The 15,815-nt window shown below is 42.6% G+C and overlaps 2 protein-coding genes across 4 annotated transcripts; one reads left to right on the plus strand and one right to left on the minus strand.

Moving 5' to 3' along the window:
* Positions 1–1,526: 1,526 nt before the first annotated feature.
* On the plus strand, positions 1,527–12,975 carry LOC131107539 (potassium voltage-gated channel subfamily S member 3-like). 2 transcript variants are annotated; one of them, XM_058057651.1, is made up of 4 exons: positions 1,527–1,628; positions 3,081–8,499; positions 10,498–10,650; positions 11,080–12,975. In XM_058057651.1, exon 4 carries the CDS (start codon positions 11,084–11,086, stop codon positions 12,572–12,574), a length of 1,491 nt encoding a protein of 496 aa, XP_057913634.1. In that variant the 5' UTR covers positions 1,527–1,628; positions 3,081–8,499; positions 10,498–10,650; positions 11,080–11,083; the 3' UTR covers positions 12,575–12,975. The 2 variants fall into 2 exon arrangements, with proteins under 2 accessions (XP_057913634.1, XP_057913635.1); XM_058057652.1 differs by lacking the exon at positions 10,498–10,650.
* Positions 2,927–8,427, minus strand: LOC131107537 (uncharacterized). 2 transcript variants are annotated; one of them, XM_058057650.1, is made up of 21 exons: positions 8,317–8,427; positions 8,161–8,216; positions 7,998–8,084; positions 7,816–7,937; positions 7,605–7,745; positions 7,379–7,474; positions 7,136–7,300; positions 6,742–6,844; positions 6,172–6,392; positions 5,949–6,105; positions 5,672–5,883; positions 5,489–5,603; positions 4,884–5,083; positions 4,619–4,754; positions 4,386–4,555; positions 4,216–4,304; positions 3,820–3,950; positions 3,539–3,728; positions 3,333–3,474; positions 3,106–3,205; positions 2,927–3,021 (listed from the first exon to the last, which is right to left on the minus strand). In XM_058057650.1, the coding sequence occupies exons 1-21, from the start codon at positions 8,337–8,339 to the stop codon at positions 2,954–2,956; spliced, it is 2,724 nt and encodes a 907-aa protein (XP_057913633.1). In that variant the 5' UTR covers positions 8,340–8,427; the 3' UTR covers positions 2,927–2,953. The 2 variants fall into 2 exon arrangements, with proteins under 2 accessions (XP_057913633.1, XP_057913632.1); XM_058057649.1 differs by having other exon boundaries at positions 7,136–7,303.
* Positions 12,976–15,815: the final 2,840 nt, after the last annotated feature.

The following is a 15,815-nucleotide window of genomic DNA, read 5'->3' on the forward strand; positions in this document are numbered from 1 at the left end:
GATGTGAAATAACACCCCTATAGTAACCTTTACACTTTGTTTACATCACATTGCGCAGGCTATGGAATGTCTGCGGGAACATAAGCAATGGCTGCCAGTTATAGCTTTTAGCAAGTTGACCTATCCTCCAATTTGCTCTAAACCTGAAGCGTTTTGAACAGAGTGGGGAAAGACAAGACAAAAACACCTCTTCCACATGCAATGGGAGAACATGTCACCATCATGACGGACATGCCATGGCTGTGTTAAGACCGTCGTCTAAATAATTGGCAACGCAAGTGAGTACTTTGAGAATGTCCATATTGTACCCAAAATGAGATGATTCTCTCAATGAACCCTAGCTCCCCAATGCTGGTGGCACTCGTGCAGCACTGCCACCACCCTGGTTGGCTGTAGGCAAGACGCAGTTGTCTTGCGACTCATGTTGCCAGCTATTTTGACAATCATGACTGTAGTCCAAAGTACACATGTACATAGAGTATATCCAAGTTTACTTTCTGGAGTATTATACCGAAGATGTAAACTGGCTACTGAAATATGAGGGATGATTACACCCAAGGCCACGACATCAGTGTACTCACTTTTTTCAGATGCTGTAAGAGCCAGAGAGGTGAGTACAAAGTAATTCCTTAAGCAAACCCTATTCAGGGTTTAGGAGGTTTCCTGGACCTGGAATGAAAAGGGGCTTTGGCAGCATGTTAAAACAGTATATTTTTATTTATTTAGATTCCCATTAGTGTCCGCTCCACAGCTGTTGCTTATCTTCTTGGGCTCCACCATTAAAATGACAAATTATATTGCATAACATTGGAACTAAATGTGACCTGCGAAAGTTACTGTATCTGCTGGCTGAAGTTGAGTTGCTCTCAATCTTTTGTTTGCAGTCTTCAATTTAAGAGCCACATCCTACAAAAATGTAAAAAAAAATTGTGGCAAATATAACCTCGTACTCATAATTTGTAGATAAAAACATTTTATTCACATGGAGTAACTCAGCCCCATAACTACAGCCTAGCTTCTTTGCTTTGCAGCTGGTCTGTTAGAAGCAAAACAGAAGTTCAAGACAAATTAACGGACATGGACACAAATTGTTTTTTTAAGAGGGCTGTACCTGTGGAGCAGGTTTCTTCCAAAGGGTTTTTCCATGTATTTGTACATTTTAAACCTCTTACTGCCTCCACGAGGTACAACAGTGTAAAATGTGAATTCCTGCAGTTTTCCCCTTAAAAAATCTATGGCAAATCTATACATGGCAGACTGGCGCCCTCTACAGGCGTGATACCCGCGCCCCCCAAACTCGATCAAACGTCCACCACGTGATGTGGATGAAACCAAAGACTTTCCCAAGGGGTGGGTGCCTTTGCTTTCAGGTTAACAAGGCAAAAAATGAAACTGTAATGGCTCAAAAATGAAACATTTTATATCATATATTGCAGACCAAGAGTCTGAAACATGCTATTTTACTGAGGGAATGAAATAAATGAGGGAATTTTAAGTCGGTTTCATTGGTTTAGCCTTGGCAAATTGGGTGACGTAAGAGTGCTGTTAATTTGTCAACAAAACTTGGAAAAGACAGTCAAAGCAGCCAGGTGTACAATTTAGAGAGAAAGGGGCCCAAAGATAAAAAGGTATGGCACTATGGCATCGCTTCATGTACACCAAATTATGGAATGAATATGATGAAATAAGCTAACGCTACTTGGTGGCTATAGGCTAACTGTTCATTTCTATTCCTGAATGAGAGTTTTAAGTGTAAATGTGGATTTGAGTTGATTACAATTTAAGGAAAAATTTAGTTTGTGAAATACGCACCTTTTAATAGTTGGCAAAAAGTTAAAGTTTAGGTTTAAAGTTTAAAGGTTTAGAAGGGGGGCTGGGATGTGTACTTGAAGGACATCCATCCACCCAGGCTTCATTCAAGCCAGAACCACCACCATAAGATACATCATATAAACTACTTTGACGCTGAATTTATTAAATCCAAATTGGTAAATTTAAAGATATGACAGCAACTCCAAGTACTAGAGAAAAAATGTACCGTCACTTTCATGCCTTCCTAGGGTTATTTTGCCGTATATTACACGGCGGCCGAGTAGTTAGCGAGCAGACCTCACAGCTAGGAGACCCGAGTTCTATTCCACCCTTAGCCATCTCTGTGTGGAGTTTGCATGTGGTAATTATTTAATTTCATTTGAACATGTATCAGATTACAATTGAGTACATCACAATCAGTTCACACCATGTCCAAAAGGAGTAGGAAGAAGCAAAGCTTATTAAATCCTACCCCTCCATCTGGTACTTTTACAATCAGTAACCGTTACATTTGTATAGCACATCATGACTGGTTCAAGACTCATCCTTGTATTTAGTGAACAGCAACTGCTTGTATTTTCTTGAATTTACTCATCGTTGTGCATTGTTTGAGGTCCTTAATCCATTCCATAGTTTGATTCCACATACTGAAATGCTATGGCTTTTTAACGTAGTCCTAGCATATAAGTGTTTCAAATTTAGATCTTCCAAGATCATATTTGTCCTCTCTTGTAGAGAAGTATTGTATGACATTTTTAGGTAATTGGTTATTTTTAGCCTTATTTTAGCCGTTTGAAGATTAACTATATCAGCAAGTTGAGGTATTTGTGATTTTAGAAAATGAGTTAGTGTGCTCTCTGTAGGCGGCGTTATGAATTATACTTACTACCCTTTTTTGCAGTACATATAGCAAGTGAAGATTGCCTTTATAGTTTTTACCCCATATTGCCACACAATAAGTTAGATATGGTAGAACTAGAGAGCAATAAAGAGTGTGGAGTGATTTCTGATTGAGAATAAGTTTTGCTTTGTTCAATATTTAAATTTTTACCACCTTTGGTATATTTGTATTGGAATCCAAGTGGTTGAAGAGTAGATTCACCAAGCACACATGTCATGTTAAAAAGTAACTTTATTGTTATCACTTTACAAGTATACAACCAGAAGACACGTGTCTGAGGTCCAAATCTGAAGTGGCTCGTTTTTGAACTAGAAAAAAGGAAAAAAAAGTAGCAAATTCCCCACTCAAAATGCTCAATTTTTTGCAGGTTTTGTTGAAAACCTCAACCCCACCTTTGATCCGGTTGTCCTGGCTGGAACAGCGCCTGTTCCTACACACTTTGCTCAGACGGTTCCGGGGGTCACAGATCTCCACATCGCAGTGGAGGTAGAGCTGCAATCATAACTCAATTTGAACATTTCTCTATTGCAACAAAGAGGTCACTTATAATTAATTGTCAGACATGTTTTACATCCAAGCATTGCATTCCCAGCTTCCCATCACTCAAGGCAAAAATTACCTGCTTCTTCAAGTTATCCTGGTCTTCAGCAAAAGCAAACATCTGGACCGCAAAGCGCTTGATGTGGGATGGATACTGCACTCTGTCATCTGTCCACACAGGGTGGAAGACCACACGTTGTGGATCAACAGGGTTTGGACAGCTAGAAAGAAAATGCTGGATGAGCAAGCGGCAAAAGTATCAATACCCCCCCCCACAATTTGTACCCATTTATGATTAGATTCCATCTGGGCTGGGATGCCCTGTCTTCATCCACTGTGGCCCAGCAGTTCTCCAACTCTAGTGACACTTTAGGATTCATTGACCTCACGAGTTCCACTTCGAAATACAACGGCTGCTGCAGGTACTTTGATATCGGGTAGTCTGAGTCACCATAAAATTCATTGTAGGAGTCATCTAAAATGACAACATGGACAAAAAGGGTGACATCCAGATCATTTATATGTTTAGACTGCCCCATAATACAAAGTTATCATATGCTACACACCTATTGCAAGCCTTAGTGCCACTTGGAGCTCGCCTTTTCCATTTTCTGCATATGGTTCATTCCTGCGAGGCCTGGTATGGAAGGTCATGGCACGACTTGTATTGACGTCATAGTAGCAAGAAACCTTTAACCTTGAGGGTGGGGGAGGAAAAAAAAATGGTTCAACTCCCATTTCATTGGCTTTCAGTGAGCTCAGCTTTTTTTTTTTTAACACTATAAAAGTGATTTGTCACATTTATGTTTAAAGATACACCGACTTTTATGACTCTGGTGTAATTTTTAACGGTCACCTTGGCAAGCTGTAATGTGTCGTGCAAGGTTACACTGAAGGTTGTCGTAATTCATTTTTATTTGCATTAGTAACCTAAATATAGCTTGATAAAAGTCAACACTCACTCATATTCTGGCTCATCGAGGGCGCCTCTTTTCAGATCTGCATCCGGTAGAGAGATTTCATTCTCATACAGCATCACATTGGACAAAAACTAAAAAAAAAATAATAAAAAGGGGCGGAGCAGAGACATTAGATCCGAATTGGGAAGGGGGGAGGTATAGTCAGATGTTACCTTTCTGGTGGTCCCACACGTGTTACCGGTGAAGACAAAATAAGCATAGCGGTCGTTGCTGTAGGCGGGAACACATGCTGGGTCTCTGAGGGTCAGCTGACGGGGGTTCAGACTGGGAACAGACTCCAGTTTGACGGCGAGAGCAGTCATGGTTCCATTGGGTAAACATTCTGAAAGAGCTGCAGTCAGTGTATGCACAGTCTAGACTAAAAGTGCGAATCGTTGGAACAAACCAATCAGCGTGGCGGGGAAACTACAAGTCAGAGTGAAGGCTTGGAGATTGTGGTTGGTTTCGGGATTTTGCAACATGACATCAAGTCTGCCTTTGATGAATGACTCCTCGATCTTTTTCACAGATACATCGATAGCCTGCAAAGAAATTCAACGTTATGAAAAACCAAGCCAGAAATATTTTCAAGTTGTGTAATGATATCCTTGCCAATGTGCTTCCTGGTGGAAATACAGACCTCAGCTGCTAAGCTAACATAAGCCAACTACCTCATAGGCAACATCTTGGGATGTGAAGGGCACCACGACACTGAAGTGGGTTCTGTTCTCTGTGAAGCCGTATTCCTGAGCCACACTCTGCGTCAAAAGGCGCTTTCCCAAGGTCGTTCGGAAGGTGTGGCCTTGCATTCCGGATTGCACGAGAATGTAGAAGTTCCGGGAGTCGCAGATGCCACTGATGGAAGGTTTGACTAGGTGGAAATACAATTTGAGCACGTTTGTGCAACATGTCAAAGTGAAATTCAAATCGAAAACTGTAGTGGTGTTTCGCCTCATAACTAGCTAGTCTGAGGGCCTGGCACAGGATCCCAAGTATTTCTCTTAAAGCAGCAGCATGGCCAAACAGGTCATACAATGGAGTGAGTTAATATGCCACGAGTGTCATTCCATCCATTTGTTGACTGGCAGAGACCCCGCTCTATTGTATTTTAGCAACTCATTTTACTGAGTGAAGTTCTCCATCCGCCCCCACCCCCAGACGAGAGCCATCGTATAGTTATGAGCATCAACTAATTCCTGCATTCTTGGGAAAAAAAACAAAGCCATTCTAGGGTATTAAATTGAGCAATGTAGTCAGTTTGACATTTTGTACTTACCCGCATCAACCATTTTTGCTTTCAGATTAGTAGAGTAAGAAAATGGTGCAAACTCTGGCAGAACCACCAGACCAAGAGTCACTTTTAGAGAGTAGACTGTAACCCCTGTTTCTTTCTGTTAGGAGACACAGCAGGATTAGGATTCCTGATACAGGACACATCTGCAAGAAGTATGATACAGACCTTCTGTAAGACTGCTTTGTCTGTGAAAGGTAATTTTAGCACGAAGAACTTCAAGCTGCCGTTGTGAGCACGACGCTCCTGCACACTCAAGCTTCGCTTGGTGGAGTCCATCACCGTCAAAACCTCCTCGGCTAACGTAATGTTTGCGAGAGCCACATCAGGCGCAAAAGGCCCGATCATCACTTTGAAAACTTGCTGCTGGACAACAGAGTCTGCAGACAATGTTAGACTTTAGATGGTGTTTGAGCGCACGCACAAGTCTAACACGGACACTCACTGTCATACACTTGCACGGGTTGAGACATTGGCGGTGTCGTGATGGGGAAGAGAACTTTGTATCTTGTGTCTCGATTGGTGGCATCCTCCATCCATAGCAATTCAAGCATAGGCTCAATCACATAGCAGACAAAGTACTGACCATTCTGGACCACACTCTGTCAGAGAGAAAAAAGAAAAAGTTGTTACCTCATTTATACATGAAACCTCCCTTCGAGATCTACCTTAAAGAATCCACCAGGCGCCCCGATAGGAATATGGACCGCAATGTACATGTGGTCAACTGTCATGTTGTAGCGTCGGGCCGACACCTCCGCGGCATCCAACCTCTTTCCATCGATGCCCATGTGCACCTCCAGATGTTTGAACTTGCCAGAAGAAATGAGCGGGTCTATACGGGTGGGCAGGAACCAGCTGATCAGCTTCTCTGTGATGTAAACACTTCCTAGACGGACATCACAGGAAATGACAATTAGAGCATACATGCAATTCCTGTTGAGTTATATTTAAAAAAGGCACTTCAATTATAACTGCTCCATGGGCCAATGAAGGCCATGTCCACTCTGCACAAAGACAATTTCACTATTTTTTTAAATGTATGAAATACTGTAGGTTTTTTTTAATAAAGGCAAATTTCCATCCAATGATAAGCATTGATCTTCAAAACAGCTTATTTTTTTTGTTGGACAGCAACATGAGGTGTCCTGGCTGGTCCACACTAAAGTGTAATCTTGTGTCGCCATAAGCAATGACACTATTCACCCTGATACAACCCATTGTTGTTTTAACCTTACCTTCCACTATTGGGCAAGCAGCTGCTGCCTCGATTTCAGTTGTGAGCCACTTCTTTTTAAAGATAGTGGTGGCCTGCAGCACGGCCATCGGCACACCGGCTACCTGTCGGGGGACAACACATTGATATTATACAGTTGTGTATGAAATGGGGAAAATTATTTTTATAACCACATTCACATTGGAATTATAGTCTTCAAATTGAAAGTCAGGTTTCTGTACTTCAGAAACAACTGGTGGCACTACACTAGCAGTTTGTCATGTTACAGGAGTCTACACATTCCATACTTTAGCTAAATTTTGCCAAATCGCTATTAGATTTGAATGTTGGCACCCTCTAAGCAGCCAAGTGTTGTATACAGGCCAAAATGGCATCTTAGCATTCAATTAACTCACATGTTGTATGTATGTGTCAGGCGCAGACTTGGAACTTCGCAGAACGAGTCTCGTCGGCGTGTTGGCAATCCTGTAGCCATGTCTTTGGGCCTCCATCAAGGTCATTTTCTTCTCCTCAGGAGTGTTGAGCACCAGTGTTGAGATTTTGTATCCAGAGTCAATTAGCTTCTTTTGAAAGGAGGGTTAAAAAAATACCCACATTAAAAACAGACTACTTTAATACAAAAGCCAAGTTTATCCAACCTCAGTAGCCCGTCCATGATCAGACTTCGACTGGGTCCCTGGCACAAGATTCCGAGGTTTGGCATAATCATCTGGAACGACCCTTTTCACGGACACCTAGAAATGAGCTCACTGTATAAGTGACCATCCATCTCTACTTGTGCCCTCTGCTGTCACATCTAATGTGCCAACCTTGATGCTTGCACACACCCAAAGCCACTCCAGAGCCTGTGACACATTCACTTACCTCCATATAGTTGCGGTCACAGATTATTTCCCTGGAGGCCGGCGTGCTGTAGCTGCAGGTTTCAGCCACCTGATACACCTCGCCTTGAACCATCTGGTTACCATAGAGCCTGAGATTTAACACTGTTCTGAAAGAATCCCCCTATAACAAAAATATGAGGCCCATATTGAGACACAGCTCTTCATGACATGTAGCTTTGCATTGTGGTTACCATGTTTTGAGCAAAACAGTTATGAATGGAGGCATAGATCACAATGGTTTCTTGCTGGTTGTACTTCATACTGAAGCCGCACTGTGTTGCCAAACTTTGCGTAAGCTTATAGGCAGAGTTACCTTTAAGAAAAGACAATATGAGACAAAAATAAAATTATATAAACGAGACTAATAGCTTACCAACAACAGCAGAAACTTCCAAAAGCTTCCCTCGAAGTGGACCGACGTCCACACGCAAGATATTTCCCAAACATTTGGACTGAATATCTAGGGGAAACATAGGTGCAGGAAATTAATGCTTAAGAATGTGGAAATAAAAAATAAAAATAAAAAAACATCCTACTTGTGGATTGTGTCTTTTGAGCTTCTATACTCCCAAATAAAGACAGGAGAAAAAGCCTGGAAAAAAGACAGTCAAACTGTCAAACCACAGGAAGCGTCAACATGTAAAATAAGCAGAGGGGGGGGAAGGGAGGAGGGGAAAAACAAAACAACAAACCCCAGTATGAACACGCCAACCATGGTGCAAAGAGTGGGTCTGAAGAACCACACTATCCCTGTCGTTGCAGACAGCAAGGAGGCCAGTCGCTGGTGTACAAATACTGCGACACCCAGGTGTACACAGGTGCATCCAATCAGGAGCTGATTGGACGTCTGACTGAACCACCGCCGGCCTTTTAAGGTAAGAATAAGTTAAGAGCAAACCTCTGCAATGTTCTTTTTATTATCATGTGCCACAGAATGTGTAATACTAGCTATGTTTTATGAGTACATTCCCATTTTAAACCATTTTAATTACATGTCGGATGCTCCTTGCTTCCTCAAAATTGGGGATATTGTATCAAAGTAAGAACCTTATTCATTTTCAACATGATTTAAGCAGCTCGGATCGAAGGTCAGAGTGGCAGGTCTTTTCTGTAGGAGTACATATTTGCTATTATTATATGCAATTTCCCTCTATTCTTGAAGATTTATTGCTTTATGTCTATATGTTGCTCCTTTCCTGGTCATGTTGCTAGGCAGAATCTGTGCCCTACCATAATTTGTTCCCCATAGCTTGTTGGAAAATATACCAGGCGTGCTCAACAAGTGTGTGCTTTGCTGCCCTATATGACCATAACCATTCTTTTAAACTACATTGAAAATACCTAAATGCAACTATATGTACAAAAAGTACAAGTTTTTCATGTCATAATATCATTTTCAATTTTCAAAGTTCATGCTAATAAGTCGGGCTGCACGGTGAGCGAGTGGTTAGTGCACAGACCTCACAGCTAGGAGACCTGAGTTCAATTCCATCCTCGGCCATCTCTGTGTCCAGTCCAGGGTGTACCCCGCCTCTCACCGGAAGACAGCTGGGATAGGCTCCAGCACCCCCGCGACCCTCATGAGGATAAGCAGTACAAAATGAATGACTAATAATAAGTAGTTTAATTTATTTTTAAATATATTTTATTGATTTTATTTTATTGCAGGCTGCATGGCGCCAAGTGGTTAGCGCGTAGGCCACACAGCTAGGAGACCCGAGTTCGATTCCCCCTGTTAGGTTAATTGGTGACTACAAGTCGTCCATAGGTATGAATGTGAGTGTGAATGGTTGTTTGTCTATATGTGCCCTGTGATTGGCTGGCGACCAGTCCAGGTTGTACCCCGCCTCTCGCCCGAAGACAGCTGGGATAGACTCCAGCACCCCCGCGACCCTTGTGAGGATAAGTGGTAGAAAATGAATGAATATTTTATTACAGTCATCCCTCGTTTATTTCGCGATATAGGAATCAATGTTAATAAAAGGCATTTTTTCATAGAGCATGGAAAACCTGTTTATGACTTTCTAAATACAGGTTTACCTTAAAGACATGAAATAACACACCTATAGTCACCTTTACACTCATATTATTAATTGTATGCTGCAGGGACTCGAGACCGCCGCAAGCAAGCTAATCAGTTAGCCTCAAATTCATTCATTCATTTTCTACCGCTTATTCTCATGAGGGTCGCGGGACAGCCTCACATTTTTTTCTTCTAAACTTGAAGCCAAAAACCTACCACTTCCACAAGGAATGGGAGGAGAACTTTTATTTCAGACAGTTGTAATGTAATGTAAGGTAATGTCTCATCAATGTTTGTGTCATAATTGTCGCCTAGTGACCTGAATACTATGTATCACTTGTATTTCATATGTTTTGACTAATCATAGACCACATAGTCCACCATGAAACAGTGATTCATTTATTAACTTCTGAGAAATATATATAACATTATATTTTTCTTTAATTCTTAATCATACCACCCCAGGGACGGCATTCAAATGTGAGTAGTGTTACATGCCCAGGGCCCTAGGACAGTCCACCAAATGATAGTCCAGAGCGCTAGCTATCAAGCTAAAAGCTGGCAACTTGATGTCCCACTCGGCTCTTAAGGTGTCAGAGAGTGAGGTTTATCAACGTATAGTGCACAACTACATCAACTGACATCCAAAAATATAGCTAGTGGGGCACTGCCCCAATTGCAAAATGGAAACGGAAACTTCGTCTACACTCACCTGCATTTCATGAGCCAGCCAATAAGATGAGGTCACAGGGGCCGTGACATCATCCCACATATCAACAGCCGCTTCCTTCCTCCCTCCCTCCTGCCTCCTCTCCTTTTTCCCGGCCCCTCCCTGCAACGGTGTAAAAAGGATCAAAGAGGCGCTGAGTTGCTCCGCGTCCATCTCTCTGTGAAGCTGCATCTTCGCTCCCACGAGAGCCTGCATTTCGACCAGAATGTGACCAGAGGCATGTCAGTGCTTAAAAGTTTGATTTGATGGAAAGTGAGAGTGACCGAATTCCTGGTAGGTTTGCATGTGTTTTGTAACTTGACATCTAATTAAAAGTTAATAGCGTCAGTAATGAGCTGGATGTAGTCGGCAGAAGATGTTGCTTTTTACGTAAATGCATGCAAAGTGTATTTTATCACAGTTTCCCAAGGAAAACAGCCTGACAGAATAACAGCAGTGGATGCTAAACATTTGGAAATAATTGTAAAGTATATTTCAAAGGACAGGCTGAATGTGTTGGAGTTGTAACTGAGAACCTCTGGTGATAATCCTATTGAGCTCACCATGAAGTGACAGTTTCTCATGCTGCGCTGCTCCTGCACAAAGCATTTCCTGTGTGTGTGTGTGTTATTGATTTCTTTGCTCCAGAGGACTAATGTATTCCACAATAACAGAGCATGTTGCACTCAAAGTCTTGACTTTCTGGTTTCTGCTTGTCCTCAGGACCATGGGGTACGGGGAAATCCTCCACAAGTGCGGCTATGAAGAGCATCAGCTTCACCTCAACGTGGGGGGTCTTCGCTATGAGGTGGATGGCGATATGTTGCTTCGCTTCCCTCACACGCGCCTGGCTCGCCTGCTGTGCTGCCGGAGCGAAGCATCCATCCTGGAGCTGTGCGACGACTACTCCGCCGCCGACCAGGAATACTACTTTGACAGGAACCCTCGGGTTTTCCTCTGCGTTCTCAACTACTACAAAACGGGACGACTCCACATGTTGGAGGACCTGTGCGTCTTCTCCTTCAGCCAGGAGATAGAGTACTGGGGCATCCAGGAGTTCCACATAGCCAACTGCTGCAGCAACTGGTACCACGAGAGGAAGGAGTACATCACCCACAGGGATTGGGACGCCAAGAGCGAAGACGGCCAACAGCCCAGTTTCAACTCGTCCATGGAGGAGCTGTCAGTGCTGGATCAGGAGCTGGATAAGTTCAAGGGTGCCTGGTGTGCGGAGGTCAGGAGTTACGTTTGGCTCCGGCTGGAGGATCCGGGCCATTCCCGCGCCTCGAAGATCATCGCCCTGGCATCGCTCAGTGTGGTCTTGACCTCCATCATCGCCATGTGTGTCCACAGCATGCCCGAGTTTCAGCATTTGGACGACAACGACAAACCTATTGAGGACCCCGTGCTTGCCATCCTGGAGGTGATCTGCATCATCTGCTTTTCCGCCGAGTTCATCATCAGACTTATCGTTGCTCCCTCCTGCAGGAAGTTCCTCTGGAACCCTTTAAACATCATCGACGTTGCTTCCATCTTGCCCTTTTACGCCACTCTGGCCCTGGAAAATGCTGACGAGGAGAGCGCCGAGGAGAACGAGGACATAGAAAACATGGGCAAAGTGGTGCAGGTCCTCCGCCTCATGAGGGTTCTCCGCATCCTCAAACTGGCCCGGCACTCAATCGGGCTGCGAGCGCTGGGGGCCACCGTGCGGCACAGCTACAACGAGGTGGGACTACTCCTTCTCTTCCTCTCGGTGGGCATCTCTATCTTCTCCGCTCTTATCTACTTTGCGGAGAAGGAGGAGCCTGACACGGATTTGGGAACCATTCCTTCTGGCTGGTGGTGGGCCACAATCACCATGACGACGGTGGGCTTCGGCGACACCTGCCCGGTGACTCTTGCGGGGAAGATAGTGGCCACTTTATGTATCATTTGCGGACTTTTAGTGGTGGCGCTGCCTGTCACCATCATTTTTAATAAGTTTTCCAAGTACTACCAAAGGAACAAAGCCATGGAGGTGCACTGTGTCCCTAACCAAGACGGACAAGACCCTGACTCTTATTACAACATTCGGGACTTGTTCACTGACAACGTGTATCCTTTCATTGGGGATATCACTTTTAGGAACAGTGTCAGCAGCGTAGGCGACGATACAGATGCCTCCAGCCTGCGTGACGTCGACATGGACAACATCGTCGCCCGTGAACCTCAAAATTAAAATCCTGCCTTTCCCGTCTCTTTCAAAAACATATTCCCACCAGTTTCCTTGTTTTTTTTCTACCAACTTGTAAAATACACAGTGCTCCCGCCACTAGGGAATCACGTGAACCTTGCTCCGAGGCCTGAAAGCCCATTTTCTGCTTGAGAAAACTGCAATGATGCATGCGGTGGGGCCCTAATGTTAATGTTTTTTCAAAGTAATCTCCTGTATCGATTTGTCTGCTTACTTCAACTGGAGAGTTGCGCGAATTGCAGTCTGAAAGGGACAAGAGCGACGCCTAAATCATCTAAGTTAACTGACGCTACACAGACTGCATGAAGGATAAAATACATATACATACATATAAATACATGCAAGGCATTTTTATGCGCAGCCAATTTATGGCACTTTGGCAATAAAAACACTCCAATGAATTCAATGAACCTCAGCGACTCTTTCCCTTCATATCATCTGACAGGCTACACCAAAGCTGATTACGCCTCCTAAACCTGGACAGATTAGCTGTTAAGGTTTGATGGAAGCAAATGAATTTCGATTACTGAGGCTTCTTTTATCAGGCGTGGGCCAACCGGTAGACGAGCATACTGCTTGGTCCACACGGTGTGTCGCCATGACTTACTGTAACACTTACTGTAATGACCCACAGTCATTGTGCGCACAAGTGACTTGATTCTAGCTTACACCAATACAGAGAATTATCTCAGAATATATGATATATACTATATATATCATATATACTATATAATTGTTTATCCCAGATGTATCTCTAGATGAACTAATGCAATCCTCAATTTGCACTACTGGCGTTACATTTTTACTTCCACCAGATGGCACTACTTTTTCCCATTTAAAGCATGCAGCAAAATTTCTGACCTTGTTACAAGGGTGTCTCACTACTGAAATGCAAGAACATGCACTGATTGTGTATTATTTATTATTACTATTATTTCTTTAGCTTTGTTTTTTTTATGTTACTAACTTACTAAACTATGTTAACATACTGACATTTAAAGGGTTCAAGTAAAAAATAGAAGTAATATTTGAGCCCCCCCTCGATTTCAAATGCTGATGTGAAGTGAAGCTTAGTTTTTTTATATTTACAATAGTTTTGGGGAAACTTTTTGTCTTTAGTAGCTCCAGTTTGACCCACTTCATGGCCTAAAACTTTCTGAAATGTATAGATTGGAAATTGTTATTATTCTAATTACTTTTTAGTCATGTATTAGTCAAATTACTAAAATTAAACTAATATTTTGTATGTAGATTTCAAGCTGAAGTAGTTTTAAAAGATTGATATATTAATATATAATATTTTAACTGCAGTTAGAGACAAATATTTAAAGGACCCCTGAACGGGTAACTGTCTTTGTTTCTTTTTACCCCCAAAAGTTGGTCAGACGTGAATCGATGCAAACCTTGAAATTGCAAGATGTACATTATATTCTGTCCTGACAAAATATTAATTCAGAAATATGGTAAAAACTTGACCAAAAACACTTGTTATTGACTATTTCAAGCAAAGCAGGAAACATTGATTTTTACTTAGCCCAAATAAAAGCTCTCTGGGTCAAACGCGTCATCTTTAGTGGATGATTGTGGGCAAAGCTGTGGCATCAAGAATCCTTGCACGGAGTCAGAGATGATGATGTTGATGATGCAGCACTGTCTACATAACAGATAATGAGTTTCTCGCCGCAGCCAAGCACACAATAGACTTATTGACCGATACCATACACAACATCACATAATTTTTGACATAGAAACAATATTTACAATGACATTCTCTACTAAATATATTTGTTGAATTCAATTTCATGCTTGGGCGGCACGGCGGTCGAGTGGTTAGCGCGCAGACCTCACAGCTAGGAAACCAGGGTTCAATTCCACCCTTGGGTTTGCATGTTCTCCCCGTGCATGCGTGGGTTTTCTCCGGGTACTCCGGTTTCCTCCCACATTCCAAAAACATGCTAGGTTAATTGGCGACTCCAAATTGTCCATAGGTATGAATGTGAGTGTGAATGGTTGTTTGTCTATATGTGCCCTGTGATTGGCTGGCGACCAGTCCAGGGTGTACCCCGCCTCTCGCCCAAAGACAGCTGGGATAGGGTCCAGCACCCCCCGCGACCCTCGTGAGGAAAAAGCGGTAGAAAATGAATGAATGAATGAATTTCATGCTTGGATTTTTGTAGTATGCATTTATTTTTAGTAGTATCAGCATAAAAATCTTATATTGGTTAATATCAGCAAAAATATCATCCCTAATTTTTATACATTTATTTCCATCCATCCATTTTCTATGCCGTTTATCCTCATTAGGGTGGCGGGGATGTGCTGGAGCCTATCACAGCTCACTTCACACCCTGGACTGGTCGCCTGCCAATCGCAGGTATTTATTTTTGAATCTTTATTATTATTGACTTAAACAACTTAATTGACCTGGAAAAAAAATGAAATTTATTTCAATTAAAATGTGACATAAGTGGCATTAAACATAAATACTGACTTTTACTTCAGTGGACCAGCCAGCACACCACACTTGCTGTGAACAAATAAAACTTGACCATGAACGCTTTTCTGCCATTATTTAGTTTGTTGTGACCGTGAAGAGGAAAAAAAGGTCATTTACCCATAAAGGTCACAGTTGCTGTGTCAGCACAAATGTCAGTGCATTAATGACCCGTATTTCTAGTCTACAATACTTGTGTATCAAACGTGGCCCCTTAAGGCCAACGAAACAGTGCGCTTCATTACATTAAGGCTGAAGTGACGTGGCGATGCCTTGCTTTGGCTCAAATGAAGTCTTAATCCACATCCACGCATGGCATGGCGGGATATTAAGTCAGCGGGATGAAAGGTGTGACGGGACAATTGACTTTCTGTCAGCTACACTGCGCTCCATTTCACCACTGGCAAGGAAGGAAAATCATTAACTTTTATCTGTGCTTTTCCTTTAAAAGACCGGTGGTTGTAGTTTCCCAGGGTGTATTCCGATGGACATTTATATTACTGTTGTTTATCTGTCTGTCTGTCTATATTATATATCTGTCTGTCCGTGTGGGAGAGTCTACCACTATATCCAGCAGATGGTGCTGTTCTAAAAGGAGAACTGCTTTTTGGGGGGAATTTTGAGAAACGAGTGGTCAGCGAGGCGTTGTGTTTGTTAGCTAGTATCAATGCGCTGAGGAAAGAAGGTGTTTTAAATCGTCAAAATATGGCAAAATTGTGCAACTATTAAATG

This window comes from Doryrhamphus excisus, chromosome 19 (assembly GCF_030265055.1).
Source record: "Doryrhamphus excisus isolate RoL2022-K1 chromosome 19, RoL_Dexc_1.0, whole genome shotgun sequence".
NCBI classification, from domain to species: domain Eukaryota; kingdom Metazoa; phylum Chordata; class Actinopteri; order Syngnathiformes; family Syngnathidae; genus Doryrhamphus; species Doryrhamphus excisus.

Bases quoted from the DNA above. Each gene is read 5' to 3' on its own strand.
- LOC131107537 (XM_058057649.1), bottom strand. From the start codon at position 8,339: ATGGTTGGCGTGTTCATACTGGG. The intron at 4,556-4,618 runs GTTTGTTCCAAC...CAGCTCTTTCAG, and splicing joins TTTCCCCGCCACGCTGATTG to AATGTTTACCCAATGGAACC. The intron at 3,206-3,332 runs GTAATTTTTGCC...TTATGATTGCAG, and splicing joins AGGATAACTTGAAGAAGCAG to CTCTACCTCCACTGCGATGT.
- LOC131107539 (XM_058057651.1), top strand. From the start codon at position 11,084: ATGGGGTACGGGGAAATCCTCCACAAGTGCGGCTATGAAGAGCATCAG.